At 38.8% G+C, this 21,378-nt stretch overlaps 2 protein-coding genes across 6 annotated transcripts in view; one reads left to right on the forward strand and one right to left on the reverse strand.

Annotated features, from left to right (window-relative positions):
• The window catches only part of TARBP1 (TAR (HIV-1) RNA binding protein 1), a 61,374-nt gene extending 60,681 nt beyond the window's left edge, over positions 1 to 693 (forward strand). Inside the window, exon 30 of the mRNA XM_060286130.1 lies at positions 315 to 693. Coding sequence (XP_060142113.1) covers positions 315 to 483 — 169 coding nt within the window. The 3' untranslated portion in view covers positions 484 to 693. The remainder of the gene's footprint in view (positions 1 to 314) is intronic.
• The window catches only part of COA6 (cytochrome c oxidase assembly factor 6), a 41,501-nt gene that overhangs the window by 17,668 nt on the left and 2,455 nt on the right, over positions 1 to 21,378 (reverse strand). The window contains exon 3 of one of the 5 annotated variants that reach the window (XR_009559285.1): positions 1,472 to 1,622. The exons of 3 other annotated variants lie outside the window; for them this stretch is intronic. Coding sequence is in view for 1 of the 2 variants with exons in the window: in XM_030839537.3 (XP_030695397.2) it covers positions 7,244 to 7,339 (96 nt within the window). In the remaining variant the exon portion in view is untranslated. Of the gene's footprint in view, positions 1 to 1,471; positions 1,623 to 2,978; positions 7,340 to 21,378 lie in introns of those variants that run through there. One more of the 5 variants, XM_030839537.3, reaches the window with a different exon arrangement.

Consider the following 21,378-nt stretch of genomic DNA (forward strand, 5'->3'; position numbering starts at 1 on the left):
TGTCTAGAAAACGTTTCAGAAGGTTTACAGTTTTACCTGGACTCTTGATCATACATCTGTACCTGGCTTTTGACTTGCAAGGTTTATGGAAAGCCCCCCTAAGTTCTCGTTTTATTTCACCCGTTTGGGATGGTCAGGTGAACACAGAATTGACCCATAAACCTTCTTGTTACACTCTTCTTTATTTTCCTGGTACCATAGACTTGTGTCATTGTGTTAACCTGTCTCTTCCAGTAACATCCAGGATATCTGAGAAAAAAATTGTTTATTATAAGAAAACTAACCTTTCTTCTTCTCCCATTTTTCTGAATCAGAAATGAACGGGAAGGAATTCCAGCAAATCTGATCCAGCAACTGGACGTGTGTGTGGAAATTCCTCAACAGGGCATCATCCGCTCCCTCAACGTCCACGTGAGTGGAGCGCTGCTCATCTGGGAATACACCAGGCAGCAGCTGATGAAGCAGGGGGACCCTGGGTCCTGAAGCTTGTGCCTTGTCTGAGACGAGTTATCAAGTTATCTATCGGTGCTGTTGAAACATTGTTTTAGAACTATTTGGACTGATGAGATAGATTCTGAAATCTGTTGGGATAATTTGCAGTTCTTTATTTGCAGTTTAATGCCAAAACTTTGTCATGTGCCTTAACTATATTGCTGTATGTTGTCCCCTTTAATAAACCTTTTTTAAAGCTAAGTTGTATTGCTTCTTTAATAAAATATTTTGAGCAATTGTGAAAATAAAACGTATTTTAAAAAGATCATTTCTTTCCTAGAAACTAGCATTGTCAGAAATGTGGATCATGGTAGGAGGAAGGCAGAATTAGGGCAGCTCTGATTATCTGTGAATACCACACCCGTCAAGAGCGAGCGCGGGGCGGGGGGGAGCAAAGCTTCAGCATGAGGAGGAGCCATTAGCCTCTTTCTGCTGATTTGTATCTACTTCTGCGCAGGGAGGAAACATGCTTGGCAAGGTGCCAAACCAGCTTCCCTGTGAAGTTCGTAACTTATTTTTAAAGCCATAAACTAGGCCATAATCGTTCATATGAAGTTTTTAGGAAATTTTCATATGCATCTTCGCTCAGGGTTCAAATAGCGATTGATTAGAAATAGTCTACCTTCTGACGGTTGTCAACGTGGACCCAAAGGAGGTGACACCGTTGCACATCGTTACCAGTAGTGAGAATGGAACCCACGAGGGTTGATGTGCTGTTTCTCTTCTTCTGAGGGTTTTTTGTTTGATATTAGGATTACTTTATTATTTAATGGTAACTGTCACCATCCAGCAATGCACTTCAATCATGTCTGGGTCCTTTTTTAATAATAATTAAGTTTCAGAGTTCGTTACCTGTTACGTACTTTTTTCTTCTGTAGCTTTATTTTTTAATTTATATTTTTACTCTACAATATCACTTATATGTAGAATCTAAAAAATAATACAAATGGATCTATATGCAAAACCGAAACAGACTCACAGATACAGAGGGCTTCCCTGGTGGCGCAGTGGTTGAGACTCCGCCTGCCGGTGCGGGGGACGCGGGTTCGTGCCCCGGTCTAGGGGGATCCCACGTGCCGCGGAGCGGCTGGGCCCGTGGGCCATGGCTGCTGAGCCTGCGCGTCTGGAGCCTGTGCTCCGCAACGGGAGAGGCCACAACAGTGAGAGGCCCGCGTACCGGGAAAAAAAAAAAAAAAAAAAAACCTAGTGGTTACCAAAGGGGAGAAGGAAGGGGGGAGGGCAAAGTTAGGGGTATGAGATGAACAGATACAAGCTACTATATATAAAATAGATAAGCAACAAGGATATACTGTATAGCACAGTGAACTATACCCAGTATCTTGAAATAACCTATAATGGAATATAATCTGTAAAAACACTGAATCACTATGCTGTACACCTGCAACTAACAATATTGTAAATGAACTATACTTCAATTTAAAAAAAAAGAGAAAATGAATACAAAGAACTTGCATTTAAATAAAATAGCCAAGACTATACAAACATGTAGAGGAAGAAATGTAGAGAATAATTAGAATTAGGTGGGGTTTTCCACCCATTATATCATAAAGCAAATTTTGCACTCACATTCTTCATTCCACTTTGGAGGCTCAAGTCAGAATTAAAATAGAGTCAATTTGTTGCTGGTCATTTTACATTAGCTCTTTGTTGTTACTGTAAGAATAATACATTCTCATGAGGAAAAAATTAAAAGTCTGGTGAAGGATGGAGAGGGGACAGTAAAAGTGGATGCCACATAAATCCAGGGTAGAATATTCAGTGGTGGGATTGAATAGAATTATATCATTTGGAAGCCCCAGAACAACATTTCTCCTCCTACTTCTCTATACTTCAGGTACAGTAATCCACCCCCATCACCTGGGACAGAGACGGAAATAGGAACAAAGTGATAAGGTGACTTTCTCACAGTCTCACACATCAGTTGGCTTCAAAAATCAGACCAGTGTAATAATTTGTCTGATTTGTAATAATAATTTATTATATATTTATATATATATTATATTATATATATAATATATATAATATATAATACATATATAATATATAATACATATATAATATATATTTTATATATATAAAAATATATAATATATATTATATATTATAAATAAAAATATTTATTGTAATAAATATATTTTTATTTTATTTTATTATTTTATATTTTTATTTATTTAATTTTATTTATTTATTTATTTTATTATTTTTTATTATATATTATAAATAAAAATATTTATTATTTATTGTAATAAATATATATTTTTTATATTTATTTTTTATATATATTTTTGTTTTTTTATATATTTATTTTTTATATTTATTTTTATGTATAAAATATATATATAATATATATTATATATTATATATAAAATATATATATAATAATATATATTATTATATATTATAAATAAAAATATTTATTATTTATTGTAATAAAATCAGACAAATTTGTAATAATTTGTCTGATTTGTAATAATTTGTCTGATTTCCAGACAAAAGGATGTGAACATCCTCGGTTCGGCACCGAAAGCCTTGGCCCTCCTGAAGTCACTCATCACAAATTCCAGACATAACCTGCTGGAATTTGTCAGTGAGAATGCAGGTTGCAGCAAGGGCCAAGCTAGTCAACGCGGATGCCAAGTTCACTGTCGTTCATTGTTTCTGCATTCCAGGCACTCTGCTAAGCACTTTACGTGCATTTTCTCATGTAATCCCCAAGGACCTACTCGATGAATCTGGGAAAGGAAATTCAGACTGGGAGGCTCAGCAGTTTCTGGGCTCTTACTTTTCCAGGGAGAGTTCTCAAGTTGTAAGATTACCATTTGGGGGCTTGCCGCGGAACATTCTGGATTGTTTCCACTTTTCCAGTGAAAACGATGCTGCAGTGAAGACGCGCAGACGTGGTCTTGCTCGCTCCGCTGCTTTGAATCATACTGTTGAGTCGTATTTCTGGGGTTCCATACAGGCACTCCCGACTCAGACTAGTGACAGAGCGGCCACCAAGCTCCAGCAAGACCCAGACGGAGAATTCCGCGCGGCGGGACGGTGCCTCCTCCCGGGAGGCGTGTCTGTAGCTTTATTAAAATAATTTTTGTTTTGCAGGAGAGCTGCAAAGATAGTGCACCGTTTCCATATGCCCTTCACCCAGATGCCTCTAATAGGATCCTACATAACCATGGACATTTATCAAAACTAAGAGGTTAACGTTGATAATGGTGCTGTTCACTAAGCAGACTACAATCCTGATCTATATCCAGATTTCCCATCTCCCACTAATAACACTTTTTCTGTTCCAGGAGCACTGACTTTGGCATCCAGGATGCTGCTCCTTTATTACTTGGAATTCCTCTGTAAGGAAGTCTTGTCCTTTCGTCAGTCATCTGTTTATGGCAGGGCGGATGGTTGGCTCTTGTGTCCTTTGGCATGCCCTTTTTTTTTTTTTTTTTAAGTACTTTCTTACATTCTTATATACACAATGCTCCAGGCTCATCTTTACTCTCTCTATACCAGTTCTAGAGTCAGACATTTCACCAAGGATCATTGGTTCCATTTACTGGTGAATACTATTAGAAATCGAGATCTGGGTGCTGGGTGTGCTCGTTGCTCCCGGACTTGTCACTGCAGGCCCTCTCAGTGGACAGAGCTAGGGGACCTGGGTGTCCACCAGCCCATGTGTGTACAAGTACTACGTCCAGATATGTTCACATAAACAGGAATTCTTCCCGCTGTCTCTGACACCAATCCAACACCACAGGGTTCATTCTAACATGCACCTCTTATTTTTAACTGCTTTTTCTAACACAAACCTGGTTCTCATGACTGTAGTTTCAGAATTGCTGCACCACATCCCTGTGAAATTTAGCGATGTGCGTAGTTCTTTTTGTCTTCAGTCTTACAGAATCCAGTCAGAACTCCCATTTTTCAAAGTTATTGTGGGTCAGCCCCTTTCTTATCCATCCCTTTCAGTAAATTTGTCATATATTTATAATACTTAGATTCATTTATCATTCTTCGTTCCAAACTAGAATTCCTCCAAAATCCTGGTTGATTTCATTTTTATTTATTTACTTATTTTGAGATGGATGGGACTAATATTTTCTTTTTTTCTTTAGGCTGTGTGGGCTCTTCGTTCCTGCAGACGCACGGGCTTCTCTAGTTGCGGCCCAAAGGCTCTAGAGCGCGTGGGCTCAGTAGTTGTGGCATGCGGGCTTTGCTGCAGTACGTGGGATCTTAGTTCCCCGACCAGGGATCGAACCCGGGCCCCCTGCATTGGGAGTGCAGTCTTAACCACTGGACCACCAGGGAAGTCCCCCTGGTTGATTTGGTTTTAATGTGCACACAAGGTCACTCTCTACCGTGTACAGTCCTGTGGGTTTTGACAAGTGCATACACGGATGCACCACCACAGTGCCATAGAAAACAGCTTCCAGCTAAAAATCCCTTTGTGTAACTCTTTCAGAGTCAACGCCTTTCCCCACCAGCAGTGAATGCCAGGTTTCTGTTGCTGTGCCTCTTCATCAGTACTTGGTACGATCAACTTTCTTTAATGTAAGGCACTCTAACAGGTGTGTAGTGATAGGTCATCACGGTTTTAATTTACTCTACAAATAATATGGAGCATCTTTTCATAATATAATATTATTTCTAACACTATGAATAGAGTTGTGAAAATATTCACGTAATTTGCCTATTTTTTTAACTTGGGCTATTTTTAAAATAAGGGTTTGTTATTCTGGATACAAGTTCTTTAATGAGATATGTGATTTGCAATATTTTCTCCCAGTTTTATCTTTTCATTCTCTTAATTGTATCTTTCACAGAGCAGAAATTTTTAATACTGATAAAGTCCAACTTAGCTTTTTTTTTTCCTCTTATGGATTGTGCTTTTGAGGTCATCATCTAAAAATTCACTTCCAGGGCTTCCCTGGTGGCACAGTGGTTAAGAATCCACCTGCCAATGCAGGGGACACGGGTTCGATCCCTAGTCCAGGAAGATCACAGATGCCGCGGGGCAACTAAGCCCATGCGCCACAACTACTGAGCCTGTGCTCTAGAGCCCGTGAGCCACAACTGCTGAAGTCTGTGTGCCTACAGCCCGTGCTCTGCAACAAGAGAAGCCACTGCAATGAAAAGCCCACGCACCACAAAGGAGATCCAATGCAGCCAAAAATAAAATAAATAAAACAAATTTTTTTAAAAGTTAAGACGTTATAAAAATTCACTTCCAAACCCCAAATCATGCAGAATTTCTCCATATTTTCTTCTGGAAGTTATATAGGTTTATATTTTACATTTAAGTCTATGATCCATTTCGAGGTTTTTTTTTTTTTTAACAAGGTGCAGTTTTATGTCAAGGTTCTTTTTGTTGTGCATGGACATCCAATTTTTCCAGCACCATTTGCTGAAAAGATTATCCTTTACGGAATCGCCTTTTCACCTTGTCCAAACTCAGTTGACTCTAACTGTGTGGGTATATTTCTGGGCTCTGATCTGTTCTACTGAACTATGTGTCTATCCTTCTGCCAATACCATACTATCTTAATCACTGTAGCTTTACAATAAGCGTTAAAATCATATAATATGAATCTTCCAATTTTGTTCTTTTCAGAATTGTTTTCTGAACTTTCTTTTCAGAATTGGCTATCTTAGGTCCTTTGACTTTCCATACAAATTTTAGAATCAGCTTGGTAGAATCTACCAAAAATCTTGAGATTTTGATTGGGGTTGTTTTGAACCCATAGAACAAACTGGGGAGAACTTAACAGTAAATTAACAACACTGAGTCTTCTAATCCATGAACACTGTACCTCTCCCCAATTAAGTTGATCTCTGATTTCAAGTGTTTTGTAGTTCTCAGGATATAGGTCCTACACATACTGTTAGATTTATATCTAAGTATTCCTTTTATTTTTAGTTTTTTTAATCCTATTGTAAATGGCACATTTTAAATTTTATTTTAGATTCCAGCTGTTCATTGCTGGTATACACAAATATGATTTTCTTTTGTATATTGACCTTGTTTCCTGCCACCTTTCTAAGATTCACTTATTAATTCTAGGTGCTCTTTTTGTCAATTCTTTGGGATTTTCTACAGAGATAATCATATTGTCCATGAATAGAGCCAGTTTTATTTGTTCCTTCCCATTTGTGTGCTTTATTTCTTTTGAGGTAGCTAGGAATCCAGTACCATGTTGAATAGGAGAAGTGAGGATATCCTTCCCTTGTTACTGATTTGAGGGAAAAAGCATTCATTGTCTTATCATTAACTATATTAGCTGTAGGGTTTTTTGTAGATAGCTTTTATTATTTTACCCGTATATTTTAAGTTGAACCTTCTTCCATTCCTCAGTTTTTTCTGTCTGTATTAAAATGCTAACTCCCAGGACAATGGCAAATCTTATTTTTTTCAGTGTTTATCCATATCTCTATCAATAATAGTATTTGCCTACTACCCATCCTCCAACAACAAAAAAGGTACATGTTTTCATAAGCTTTAATTTTGTTTTTTTCTTAAAATATGTGTTTTTTACTCAATTAAGCATATTTCATACCATTTTATTTCAAGTCTGTCTTTTGAAAAATGGAATCTTGTTACTTGACCATTTAAATTAAGAGTTGTATATATGGAACAAGCATTGGTGTTTGCCATCATTCAAACTACTGTTGTCACATAGAGCATTTTTGAATGTCCAGAAAAAATTATTTCAACCTTTCTGAAATGTTCAGGAACAGCCTAGGACTTTGCGGCTGTTTTCGGAGGCTGGAACTCTCCTGCTTCAAATTTTTCTTTGAATTTTAAGTAGTCTCTTCTTTTATCAAAATATTTTATCTGTTGAGAAAAAAGGGTCTGAGATAAGGGCAAGCTATGCAGCTTAAACAAAAGCACAGACTTAAATGTAACTAATTATTCAATATAAATCATGTTAAGTGGCCTAAGTAATTTATATTTTAGAACCATTTTGAATCAGTGCATCTTATGTATAAGAGTCTCTAAAGAGACTATAGACCGGTGAGTCCTAACCCTTTCTGGGTTACTGACCCTGTTGAGAATTTGAGTGCCCCGTGCACCTTCTCAAGAAGTATATGTGCTTACACATGTGAAATGTACTATGCAAGTGCACAGTCCATAGGACTCTCAGGTCATAAGACTTCATGATTTAGAACTCCCGCAGCTCGGGGTCTCTTCGCTCCGCCGTCACGGAACTCCCCGGAGGCCAAGGGGAGGGCGGCCTCACTGAGGCTGCCGGTTCTGGAGGGGCCCCGGCGGCCAAAGCCGTGACACTCGTGTGGACGGCGGGCCGGAGATTTATCCTGTAATAAAATACCGTCTATCGAAAGATGTACATGTGAACCACTACCTTTTTTGCAGTTTATAAATCTTGGTTGCAATTTACTCACAGAACTGAGCTTTGGAACTTCCAGGCCCAGCATGGAATGCAGTTTTTCCACAAGTAATACACCAGAAATGCATCTACACGTGGAACAACTCCTACAGAACACCTACTGAACGCTGGCAGAAGACCTCAGACCTCCCAAAAGACAACAAATCATCACAAATTGAGGAGGTGGACTTTGAGAGCAAGATTTATGATATTTTCCCCTTTTCCTCTTTTTGTGAGTGTGTATGTGTATGCTTCTGTGTGAGAGTTTGTCTGTATAGCTTTGCTTCCACCATTTCTCCTAGGGATCTATACATCCTTTTTTTTAAATTTTTTTTCTCTTAATTATTTTTTTACTTTAATAACTTTATTATATTTTATCTTACTTTATTTTATTTTACTTTATCTTCATTCTTTCTTCTTTTCCTTCCTTCCCTCCTTCCTTCCTCCCTCCCTCCCTCCTTTCTTTCTTTCTTTCTGTCTTTCTGTCTTTCTCTCTCTCTCTCTTTCTACTTCTACCAATTTTTTCTTTCTACTTTTTCTCCCTTTTATTCTGAGCCCTGTGGATGAAAGGCTCTTGGTGCTACAGCCACGAGTCAGTGCTGTGCCTCTGAGGTGGGAGAGCCAACTTCAGGACACTGATCCACAAGGGACCTCCCAGCTCCACATAATATCAAACGGCGAAAATCTCCCAGAGATCTCCATCTCAACACCAGGACCCAGATTCACCCAACAACAAGCAAGCTACAGTGCTGGACACGCTATGCCAAACTAGCAAGACAGGAACACAACCCCACCCATTAGCAGAGAGGCTGCCTAAAATCATAAGTCCACAGACACTCCAAAACACACTGCCAGACGTGGACCTGCCCACCAGAAAGACAAGATCCAGCCTCATTCACCAGAACACAGGCACTAGTCCCCTCCACCAAGAAGCCTACACAACCCACTGAACCAACCTTAGCCACTGGGGACAGACACCAAAAACAACGGAAACTACGAACCTGCAGCCTGCAAAAAGAAGACCCCAAACACAGTAAGTTAAGCAAAATGAGAAGACAGAAAAACACACAGCAGATGAAGGAGCAAGATAAAAACCCACCAGACCTAACAAATGAAGAGAAAATAGGCAGTTTACCTGAAAAAGAAATAAGAATAATGATAGTAAAGATGATCCAAATTCTTGGAAATAGAAGAGACAAAATGCAAGAAACATTTAACAAGGACCTAGAAGAACTAAAGATGAAAGAAACAATGATGAACACAATAAATAAATGAAAAATACTCTGGACGGGATCAATAGCAGAATAATGGAGGCAAAAGAACGGATAAGTGACCTGGAAGATAAAATAGTGGAAATAACTACTGCAGAGCAGAATAAACAAAAAAGAATGAAAAGAACTGAGGACAGTCTCAGAGACCTCTGGGACAACAGTAAACGCACCAACACTTTGAATTATACGGGTTTCAGAAGAAGAAGAGAAAAGAAAGGGACTGAGAAAATATTTGAAGAGATTATAGTTGAAAACTTCCCTAATATGGGAAAGGAAATAGTTAATCAGGTCCAGGAAGCACAGAGAGTCCCATACAGGATAAATCAAAGGAGATATACGCCAAGACACATATTAATGAAACTGTCAAAAATTAAATACAAAGAAAACATATTAAAAGCAGCAAGGAAAAAAAAAAATAACACACCAGAGAATCCCCATAAGATTAACAGCTGATCTTTCGGCAGAAACTCTGCAAGCCAGAAGGGACTGGCAGGACATATTTAAAGTGATGAAGGAGGAAAACCTGCAACCAAGATTACTCTACCCAGCAAGGATCTCATTCAGATTTGATGGAGAAATTAAAACCTTTACAGAGGAGCAAAAGCTGAGAGAGTTCAGCACCACCAAACCAGCTCTACAACAACTGCTAAAGGAACCTCTCTAGGCAAGAAACACAAGAGAAGGAAAAGACCTACAATAACGAACCCAAAACAGTTAAGAAAATGGGAACAGGAACATACATATTGATAATTACCTTAAATGTAAATGGACTAAACGCTCACACCAAAAGACACAGATTGGCTGAATGGATACAAAAACAAGACCCATATATTTGCTGTCTACAAGAGACCCACTTCAGACCTAGAGACACATACAGACTGAAAGTAAGGGGATGGAAAAAGATATTTCATGCAAATGGAAACCAAAAGAAAGCTGGAGTAGCAATTCTCATAACAGACAAAATGGACTTTAAAATAAAGACTATTAGAAGAGACAAAGAAGGACACTACATAATGATCAAGGGATCGATCCAAGAAGAAGATATAACAATTGTAAGTATTTATGCACCCAACGTAGGAGCACCTCAATACATAAGGCAAATACTAACAGCCATAAAAGGGGAAATCGACAGTAACACATTCATAGTAGGGGACTTTAACACCCCACTTTCACCAATGGACAGATCATCCAAAATGAAAACAAATAAGGAAACACAAGCTTTAAATGATACATTAAACATAATAGACTTAATTGATATTTATCGGACATTACATCCAAAAACAACAGAATACACATTTTTCTATAGTGCTCATGGAACATTCTCCAGGATAGATCATATCTTGGGTCACAAATCAAGTCTTGGTAAATTTAAGAAAATCGAAATTATATCAAGTATCTTTTCCGATCGCAACGCTATGAAACTAGATATCAATTACAGGAAAAGATCTGTAAAAAATACAAACATATGGAGGTTAAACAATACACTACTTATTAATAACCAAGTGATCACGGAAGAAATCAAAGAGGAAATTAAAAAATACCTACAAACAAATGACAATGGAGACACAACGACCCAAAATCTATGGGATGCAGCAAAAGCAGTTCTAAGAGGGAAGTTTATAGCAATACAATCCTACCTTAAAAAACAGGAAGCATCTCGAATAAACAACCTAACCTTGCACCTCGAGCAATTAGAGAAAGAACAAAAAAAACCAAATTTAGCAGAAGGAAAGAAATCATACAAATCAGATCAGAAATAAATGAAAAAGAAATGAAGGAAACAATAGCAAAGATCAATAAAACTAAAAGCTGGTTCTTTGAGAAGATAAACAAAATAGATAACCCACTAGCCAGACTCATCAAGAAAAAAAGCGAGAAGACTCAAATCAATAGAATTAGAAATGAAAAAGGAGAAGTAACAACTGACACTGCAGAAATACAAAAGATCATGACAGATTACTACAAGCAACTCTATGCCAATAACATGGACAATCTGGAAGAAATGGACAAATTCTTAGAAAGGCACAACCTGCCAAGACTGAATCAGGAAGAAACAGAAAATATGAACAGACCAATCACAAGCACTAAAATTGAAACTGTGATTACAAATCTTCCAACAAACAAAAGCCCAGGACAAGGCGGCTTCACAGGCGAATTCTATCAAACATTTAGAGAAGAGCTAACACCTATCCTTCTCAAACTCTTCCAAAATATAGCAGAGGGAGGAACACTCCCAAACTCCTTCTGCGAGGCCACCGTGCACCTTGATACCAAAACCAAACAAGGATGTCACAAAGAAAGAAAATTACAGGCCAATATCACTGATGAACATAGATGCAAAAATCGTCAACAAAATACTAGCAAACAGAATCTAACAGCACATTAAAAGGATCATACACCATGATCAAGTGGGGTTTATTCCAGGAATGCAAGGATTCTTCAATATACACAAATCTATCAATGTGATAAACCATATTAACAAACTGAAGGAGAAAAACCATATGATCATCTCAATAGATGCAGAGAAAGCTTTTGACAAAATTCAACACCTATTTATGATAAAAACCCTGCAGAAAGGAGGCACAGAGGGAACTTTCCTCAACATAATAAAGGCCATATATGACAAACCCACAGCCAACATCATCCTCAATGGTGAAAAACTGAAAGCATTTCAACTAAGATCAGGGACAAGACAAGGTTGCCCACTCTCACCACTCTTATTCAACATAGTTTTGGAAGTTTTAGCCACAGCAATCAGAGAAGAAAAGGAAATAAAAGGAATCCAAATCGGAAGAGAAGAAGTAAAGCTGTCACTGTTTGCAGATGACACGATACTATACATAGAGAATCCTAAAGATGCTACCAGAAAACTACTAGAGCTAAGCAATGAATCTGGTAACGTACCAGGGTACAAAATTAATGCACAGAAATCTCTGGCATTCCTATATACTAATGATGAAAAATCTGAAAGTGAACTCAAGAAAACACTCCCATTTACCATTGCAACAAAAAGAATAAAATATCTAGGAATAAACCTACCTAAGGAGACAAAAGACCTGTATACAGGAAATTATAAGACACTGAAGAAAGAAATTAAAGATGATACAAATAGATGGAGAGATATACCATGTTCTTGGACTGGAAGAATCAACATTGTGCAAATGACTCTACTACCCAAAACAATCTATAGATTCAATGCAATCCCTATCAAACTACCACTGGCATTTTTCACAGAACTAGAACAAAAAATTTCGCAATTTGTATGGAATCAAAAAAGACCCCGAATAGCCAAAGCAACCTTGAGAACGAAAAAAGGAGCTGGAGGAATCAGGCTCCCTGACTTCAGACTATACTACAAAGCTACAGTAATCAAGACAGTATGGTAGTGGCACAAAAACAGAAAGATAGATCAATGGAACAGGATAGAAAGCCCAGAGATAAACCCACGCACATATGGACACCTTATCTTTGATAAAGGTGGCAGGAATGTACACTGGAGAAAGGACAGCCTCTTCAATAACTGGTGCTGGGAAAACCGGACAGATACATGTGAAAGTATGAGATTAGGTCACTCCCTAACACCATACACAAAAATAAGCTCAAAATGGATTAAAGGCCTAAATGTAAGGCCAGAAACTATCAAACTCTTACAGGAAAACATAGGCAGAACACTCTATGACATAAATCACAGCAAGATCCTTTCTGACCCACCTCCGAGAGTAATGGAAATAAAAACAAAAATAAACAAATGGGACCTAACGAAACTTCAAAGCTTTTGCACAGCAAAGGAAACCATAAACAAGACCAAAAGACAACCCTCAGAATGGGAGAAAATATTTGCAAAGGAAACAACTGACAAAGGATTAATCTCCAAAATTTACAAGCAGCTCATGCAGCTCAATAACAAAAAAACAAACAACCCAATCCAAAAATGGGCAGAAGACCTAAATAGACATTTCTCCAAAGAAGATATACAGACTGCCAACAAACACATGAAACAATGCTCAACATCATTAATCATTAGAGAAATGCAAATCAAAACTACAATGAGATATCTTCTCACACCAGTCAGAATGGCCATCATCAAAAAATCTAGAAACAATACTTGCTGGAGAGGGTGTGGAGAAAAGGGAACACTCTTGCACTGCTGGTGGGAATGTGAATTGGTTCAGCCACTATGGAGAACAGTATGGAGGTTCCTTAAAAAACTACAAATAGAACTACCATATGACCCAGCAATCCCACTACTGGGCATATACCCTGAGAAAACCAAAATTCAAAAAGAGTCATGTACCAAAATGTTCACTGCAGCTCTATTGACAATAGCCCGGAGATGGAAACAACCTAAGTGCCCATCATCGGATGAATGGATAAAGAAGATGTGGCACATATATACAACGGAATATTACTCAGCCATAAAAAGAAACGAAATTGAGCTATTTGTCATGAGGTGGATAGACCTAGAGTCTGTCATACAGAGTGAAGTAAGTCAGAAAGAAAAAGACAAATACCGTATGCTAACACATATATATGGAATTTAAGGGGAAAAAATGTCATGAAGAACCTAGGGGTAAGACAGGAATAAAGACACAGACATACTGGAGAACGGACTTGAGGATATGGGGAGGGGGAAGGGTGAGCTGTGACAGGGCGAGAGAGAGGCATGGACATATATACACTAACAAACGTAAGGTAGATAGCTAGTGGGAAGCAGCCGCATGGCACAGGGATATCGGCTCGGTGCTTTGTGACCGCCTGGAGGAGTGGGATAGGGAGGGTGGGAGGGAGGGAGGCACAAGAGGGAAGAGATATGAGAACATATGTGTATGTATAACTGATTCACTTTGGTATAAAGCAGAAACTAACACACCATTGTAAAGCAATTATACCCCAATAAAGATGTTTAAAAAAATTAAATACAAAGAAAACATATTAAAAGCAGCAAGGGAAAAACAACAAATAACACACCAGGGAATCCCTATAAGGTTAACAGCTGATCTTTCGGCAGAAACTCTGCAAGCCAGAAGGGACTGGCAGGACATATTTAAAGTGATGAAGGAGGAAAACCTGCAACCAAGATTACTCTACCCAGCAAGGATCTCATTCAGATTTGATGGAGAAATTAAAACCTTTACAGACGAGAAAAAGCTGAGAGAGTTCAGCACTTCCAAACCAGCTCTGTAACAACTGCTAAAGGAACCTCTCTAGGCAAGAAACACAAGAGAAGGAAAAGACCTACAATAACGAACCCAAAACAGTTAAGAAAATGGGAACAGGAACATACATATCGATAATTACCTTAAATGTAAATGGACTAAACGCTCCCACCAAAAGACACAGATTGGCTGAATGGATACAAAAACAAGACCCATATATTTGCTGTCTACAAGAGACCCACTTCAGACCTAGAGACACATACAGACTGAAAGTAAGGGGATGGAAAAAGATATTTCATGCAAATGGAAACCAAAAGAAAGCTGGAGTAGCAATTCTCATAACAGACAAAATAGACTAAAATAAAGACTATTAGAAGAGACAAAGAAGGACACTACATAATGATCAAGGGATCGATCCAAGAAGAAGATATAACAATTGTAAGTATTTATGCACCCAACGTAGGAGCACCTCAATACATAAGGCAAATACTAACAGCCATAAAAGGGGAAATCGACAGTAACACATTCATAGTAGGGGACTTTAACACCCCACTTTCACCAATGGACAGATCATCCAAAATGAAAATAAATAAGGAAACACAAGCTTTAAATGATACATTAAACAAGATGGACTTAATTGATATTTATCGGACATTACATCCAAAAACAACAGAATACACATTTTTCTATAGTGCTCATGGAACATTCTCCAGGATAGATCATATCTTGGGTCACAAATCAAGTCTTGGTAAATTTAAGAAAATCGAAATTATATCAAGTATCTTTTCCGATCGCAACGCTATGAAACTAGATATCAATTACAGGAAAAGATCTGTAAAAAATACAAACACATGGAGGTTAAACAATACACTACTTATTAATAACCAAGTGATCACTGAAGAAATCAAAGAGGAAATTAAAAAATACCTACAAACAAATGACAATGGAGACACAACGACCCAAAATCTATGGGATGCAGCAAAAGCAGTTCTAAGAGGGAAAGTGTGTAGCAATACAATCCTACCTTAAGAAACAGGAAGCATCTCGAATAAACAACCTAACCTTGCACCTCGAGCAATTAGAGAAAGAACAAAAAAAAACCAAATTTAGCAGAAGGAAAGAAATCATACAAATCAGATCAGAAATAAATGAAAAAGAAATGAAGGAAACAATAGCAAAGATCAATAAAACTAAAAGCTGGTTCTTTGAGAAGATAAACAAAATAGATAACCCACTAGCCAGACTCATCAAGAAAAAAAGCGAGAAGACTCAAATCAATAGAATTAGAAATGAAAAAGGAGAAGTAACAACTGACACTGCAGAAATACAAAAGATCATGACAGATTACTACAAGCAACTCTATGCCAATAACATGGACAATCTGGAAGAAATGGACAAATTCTTAGAAAGGCACAACCTGCCAAGACTGAATCAGGAAGAAACAGAAAATATGAACAGACCAATCACAAGCACTGAAATTGAAACTGTGATTACAAATCTTCCAACAAACAAAAGCCCAGGACCAGGCGGCTTCACAGGCGAATTCTATCAAACATTTAGAGAAGAGCTAACACCTATCCTTCTCAAACTCTTCCAAAATATAGCAGAGGGAGGAACACTCCCAAACTCCTTCTGCGAGGCCACCGTGCACCTTGATACCAAAACCAGACAAGGATGTCACAAAGAAAGAAAACTACAGGCCAATATCACTGATGAACATAAATGCAAAAATCCTTAACAAAATACTAGCAAACCGAATCCAACAGCACACTAAAAGGATCATACACCATGATCAAGTGGGGTTTATTCCAGGAATGCAAGGATTCTTCAATATACACAAATCTATCAATGTGATAAACCATATTAACAAACTGAAGGAGAAAAACCATATGATCATCTCAATAGATGCAGAGAAAGCTTTTGACAAAATTCAACACCTATTTATGATAAAAACCCTGCAGAAAGGAGGCACAGAGGGAACTTTCCTCAACATAATAAAGGCCATATATGACAAACCCACAGCCAACATCATCCTCAATGGTGAAAAACTGAAAGCATTTCAACTAAGATCAGGGACAAGACAAGGTTGCCCACTCTCACCAGTCTTATTGAACATAGTTTTGGCAGTTTTAGCCACAGCAGTCAGAGGAGAAAAGGAAATAAAAGGAATCCAAATCGGAAGAGAAGAAGTAAAGCTGTCACTGTTTGCAGATGACATGATACTATACATAGAGAATCCTAAAGATGCTACCAGAAAACTACTAGAGCTAAGCAATGAATTTGGTAAAGTAGCAGGATACAAAATTAATGCACAGAAATCTCTGGCATCCTATACACTAATGATGAAAAATCTGAAAGTGAACTCAAGAAAACACTCCCATTTACCATTGCAACAAAAAGAATAAAATATCTAGGAATAAATCTACCTAAGGAGACAGAAGACCTGTATGCAGGAAATTATAAGACACTGAAGAAAGAAATTAAAGATGATACAAATAGATGGAGAGATATACCATGTTCTTGGATTGGAAGAATCTACATTGTGAAAATGACTCTACTACCCAAAGCAATCTACAGATTCAATGCAATCCCTATTAAACTACCACTGGCATTTTTCACCGAACTAGAACAAAAAATTTCACGATTTGTATGGAAACACAAAAGACCCCGAATAGCCAAAGCAATCTTGAGAACGAAAAAAGGAGCTGGAGGAATCAGGCTCCCTGACTTCAGACTATACTACAAAGCTACAGTAATCAAGACAGTATGGTAGTGGCACAAAAACAGAAAGATCAATGGAACAGGATAGAAAGCCCAGAGATAAACCCACGCACATATGGTCACCTTATCTTTGATAAAGGTGGCAGGAATGTACACTGGAGAAAGGACAGCCTCTTCAATAAGTGGTGTTGGGAAAACTGGACAGGTACATGTTAAAGTATGAAATTAGGTCACTCCCTAACACCATACACAAAAATAAGCTCAAAATGGATTAAAGGCCTAAATTTAAGGCCAGAAACTATCAAACTCTTAGAGGAAAACATAGGCAGGACACTCTATGACATAAATCACAGCAAGATCCTTTTTGACCCACCTCCTAGAGAAATGGAAATAAAAACAAAAATAAACAAATGGGACCTAACGGAACTTCAAAGCTTTTGCACAGCAAAGGAAACCATAAACAAGACCAAAAGACAACCCTCAGAATAGGAGAAAATATTTGCAAATGAAGCTACTGAGAAGTGGTTAATTTCCAGAATTTACAAGCAGCTCATGCAGCTCAATAACAAAAAAACAAACAACCCAATCCAAAAATGGGCAGAAGACCTAAATAGACATTTCTCCAAAGAAGACATACAGACTGCCAACAAACACATGAAAGAATGCGCAACATCACTAATCATTAGAGAAATGCAAATCAAAACTACAATGAGGTATCATCTCACACCAGTCAGAATGGCCATCATCAAGAAATCTACAAACAATGAATGCTGGAGAGGGTGTGGAGAAAAGGGAACCCTCTTGCACTGTTGGTGGGAATGTAAATTGATACAGCCACTATGGAGAACAGTATGAGGTTCCTTAAGAAACTACAAATAGAACTACCATATGACCCAGCAATCCCACTACTGGGCATATACCCTGAGAAAACCAAAATTCAAAAAGAGTCGTGTACCAAAATGTTTATTGCAGCTCTATTTACAATAGCCCGGAGATGGAAACAACCTAAGTGTCCATCATCGGATGAATGGATAAAGAAGATGTGGCACATATATACAATGGAATATTACTCAGCCATAAATAGTAATGAAATTGAGCTATTTGTCATGAGGTGGATAGACCTAGAGTCTGTCATACAGAGTGAAGTAAGTCAGAAAGAGAGAGACAAATACCGTACGCTAACACATATATATGGAATTTAAGGAAAAAAATGTCATGAAGAACCTAGGGGTAAGACAGGAATAAAGACACAGACCTACTAGAGAATGGACTTGAGGATATGGGGAGGGGGAAGGGTAAGCTGTGACAAAGCGAGAGAGAGGCATGGACATATATGTGCTACCAAAGGTAAGGCAGAGAGCTAGTGGGAAGCAGCGGCATAGCACAGGGAGATAAGCTCGGTGCTTTGTGATCGCCTGGAGGGGTGGGATAGGGAGGGTGGGAGGGAGGGAGACGCAAGCGGGAAGAGATATGGAAACATATGTATATATATAACTGATTCATTTTGCTGTAAAGCAGAAACTAACACACCGTTGTAAAGCAATTATACTCCAATAAAGATGTTAAGGAAAAAAAAAGACTTCATGATTTAAAGACATTGTACAAGTTTTTCCTGTCCACTGTAAGTTCAACAAGTTTTTCAATTCACCAGCAATCATATTTGTATTAAGTTTATCTTATCTGGAACATACATTTAAGGAGATAGACACATAGTTAAAAATTATATTCATGAACTGTGAATAAGTAAACTGATTGTAAAACTTTAATACACTAAATATTTCATTTTATTATTTCTATTTACATCCTCCTCTTGCCATAGGGAATTTGGAGTATCTTAAGGCCCTATATCCTGAAACAGTAAAATCACAGAAGTAGAAAATCAAGGCCAACCACCAAATCCCCACAGCATCTGCACCTGAGCTGCTTTGCAGACAAGACAAAGGCATGATACCACACACGTTTTCACTGTCAGAACAGAAAAGCTTTTCTTAGGATTTAATTCTTAAATATTTCAGTAGAGCCTGAGTTAAGAATGTAAAACTGTGCCTGCCCTGTCTCAAGCTGGGATAAGAGACTCAGATAAAGCCAGCTACAAAGTTAACATTCCTCTGTAGGACACACCACAGCCACTGTCCTAAGAGACCCCTTTGAGTGAGTAATGCTTTTTGGGGGGGGGGGCTGTGTTGGGTCTTCGTTGCTGCGCGCGGGCTTTCTCTAGCTGCAGCGAGCAGGGGCTACTCTTCGTTGCGGTGCACGGGCTTCTCATTGCGGTGACTTCTCTTGTTGTGGAGCACAGGCTCTAGGCGTGCGGGCTTTAGGAGCTGCGGCACGCAGGCTCAGTAGTTGTGGCTTGTGGACTCTAGAGCGCAGGCTCAGTAGTTGTGGCACACGGGCTTAGTTGGTCCGCGGCATGTGGGATCTTCCCGGACCAGGGCTGGAACCTGTGTCCCCTGCATTGGCAGGTGGATTCTTAACCACTGCGCCACCAGGGAAGTCCCTACTGCTTTCTTATTCACCAAGAAACTCTGTTCTCTAAAATCAAACTATCAGAAATTTGCTCTTTGAAGTTTTTTCGGTAAGAATGAAACACCCCACTTTTGCCTGGGGGGGATCTGATAGGCACTTTGATGAAAAGAAGCAGTCTTGATTTCCAACTCAGGTGCAGGACTTCACATAAGGATTTCTGAGCCTGACGACATGGAAGCATTTTTCTTTGTGGAAAATAAGACCCTGGGTCCACTTCTCAGTCCAGAGTTGACGACCTGCTTATACACAGCCCTGCTTTGCTCTGAGCCCATCAGAGCACCACTTCATTTCAGTTTCACCTAAGCTCCACCCTTCCCCAAACCCTCTGATAGCTCCTTTCCCTTGGCTGGTGAAACGCCCACAGCAGCTCCAGTGCGTGGGGCTCCCTGGTTAGAGCACGTTAATAAATCTCACTGTCAGACTCCACATCCCTGGTGTCCTTAGGCTGACTGAGCTGGGACGGGTGTTATATGTAAAGGGCACCAGATGAAGAAGTGGAGAATGCTCTTAACATTTTTGTGGCAAATCAATAGATCTTTGCATCTCTTGTCACATCTCCAACTGCCTAAATGACAATGCCATTTAGTGGTCCTACTTATACTTCAGTCCCAACTTGTCCAGAACTCAGCTCCTCTCCAGACATGTTTCTCCCCCGTCACCTATTTCAGTGACCGCGTCACCGTCCACCCAAATGCTCCGATCTCTTTCCCCTTCTTGATCGCGACAGTACAGGCCCACATCATTCCTTACTTGGATTGTTTTAATAGCTCTTTAACTGGTTTCTCTACCCTCCTTCATCCATCCATCACACCACTGCCCAGAATAATCTTTTTGAAATTCCAATATGATCACGGCACTGCTTGTTTAAAGGTCTTTCAAGGTATCCCTATTGCCTTCAAGGTCAACATCCAAACTCCTCAGTAAGACAAATCAGGTCATTCATGGCTTAATCTCTGTCCATCTGTCTATCTTCTGGGTTTACCACCAGTCCCTGCAATGCTACCTGTCCAGAGATACCCCATGTCCTGAATGTGCTGATTTCTCATGCATCTTGCCTCCATGCCTTTGCATACACCGTGCTCTCTGCTTGAAAAGCTCTGCTCCATAGTCTTTTCCGTTCAGTTAACAGCTGAGGACCCTCGACATGTGGCACCTCGAAGAGGCTGATGTCCAAAAGGCTAATAAACCAACAAGCAATTCTTGAGAAGCACTGTGTATGTATAATGCTAGTGTCCTCTAAGCCATTAGATGAGATGCAGGATAGGAGCATGAATGCCAAAATACTGGAATTTCTGAGACATTTCAAAGGTTCACAGGGAAAAGACAGTATCTGAAATTGATGTTAGGATCAAGCATGTTGGCTGTCCGGTTGCTCTATTTGTGGAAGACTGCGTTGGATGATGTTACAATGACAGATATGATCCCTGCTTCTTCCTAAGCTACGAACCAATAGGAGGCTTTAAATCAGGCCATTATGCAAGGCCGACTGATGAGCGCTATAAAAGGGATAAGCAAAGGGGCAGAGAAGAGTAATTTGGTTTTGTGACAGCACAGTTTTATGGAATATTTATTATGTAAGAAATTTTTATTTTTAGTGTTTTATCATAGAAGTATTCATTGTGAATCTCTATTTGGTGGTTTTATTTTTACCTTTATTCTCTGGCTGTGGCTTCAGCTAAGTAAAAGAATCCAAACTGTGCAATCAGAGAGACCTACTTTCAAATCCCCTCTCTACTACTTTGCTGGTTAGCCGATCTTGAACAAATCATTTCACCCTTCTGAGCCTTAGTTTCTATTACATAAAAGAGATAC

The sequence above is a fragment of the Globicephala melas genome, chromosome 16 (genome assembly GCF_963455315.2).
Source record: "Globicephala melas chromosome 16, mGloMel1.2, whole genome shotgun sequence".
In the NCBI taxonomy this organism is placed as follows: Eukaryota; Metazoa; Chordata; class Mammalia; order Artiodactyla; family Delphinidae; genus Globicephala; species Globicephala melas.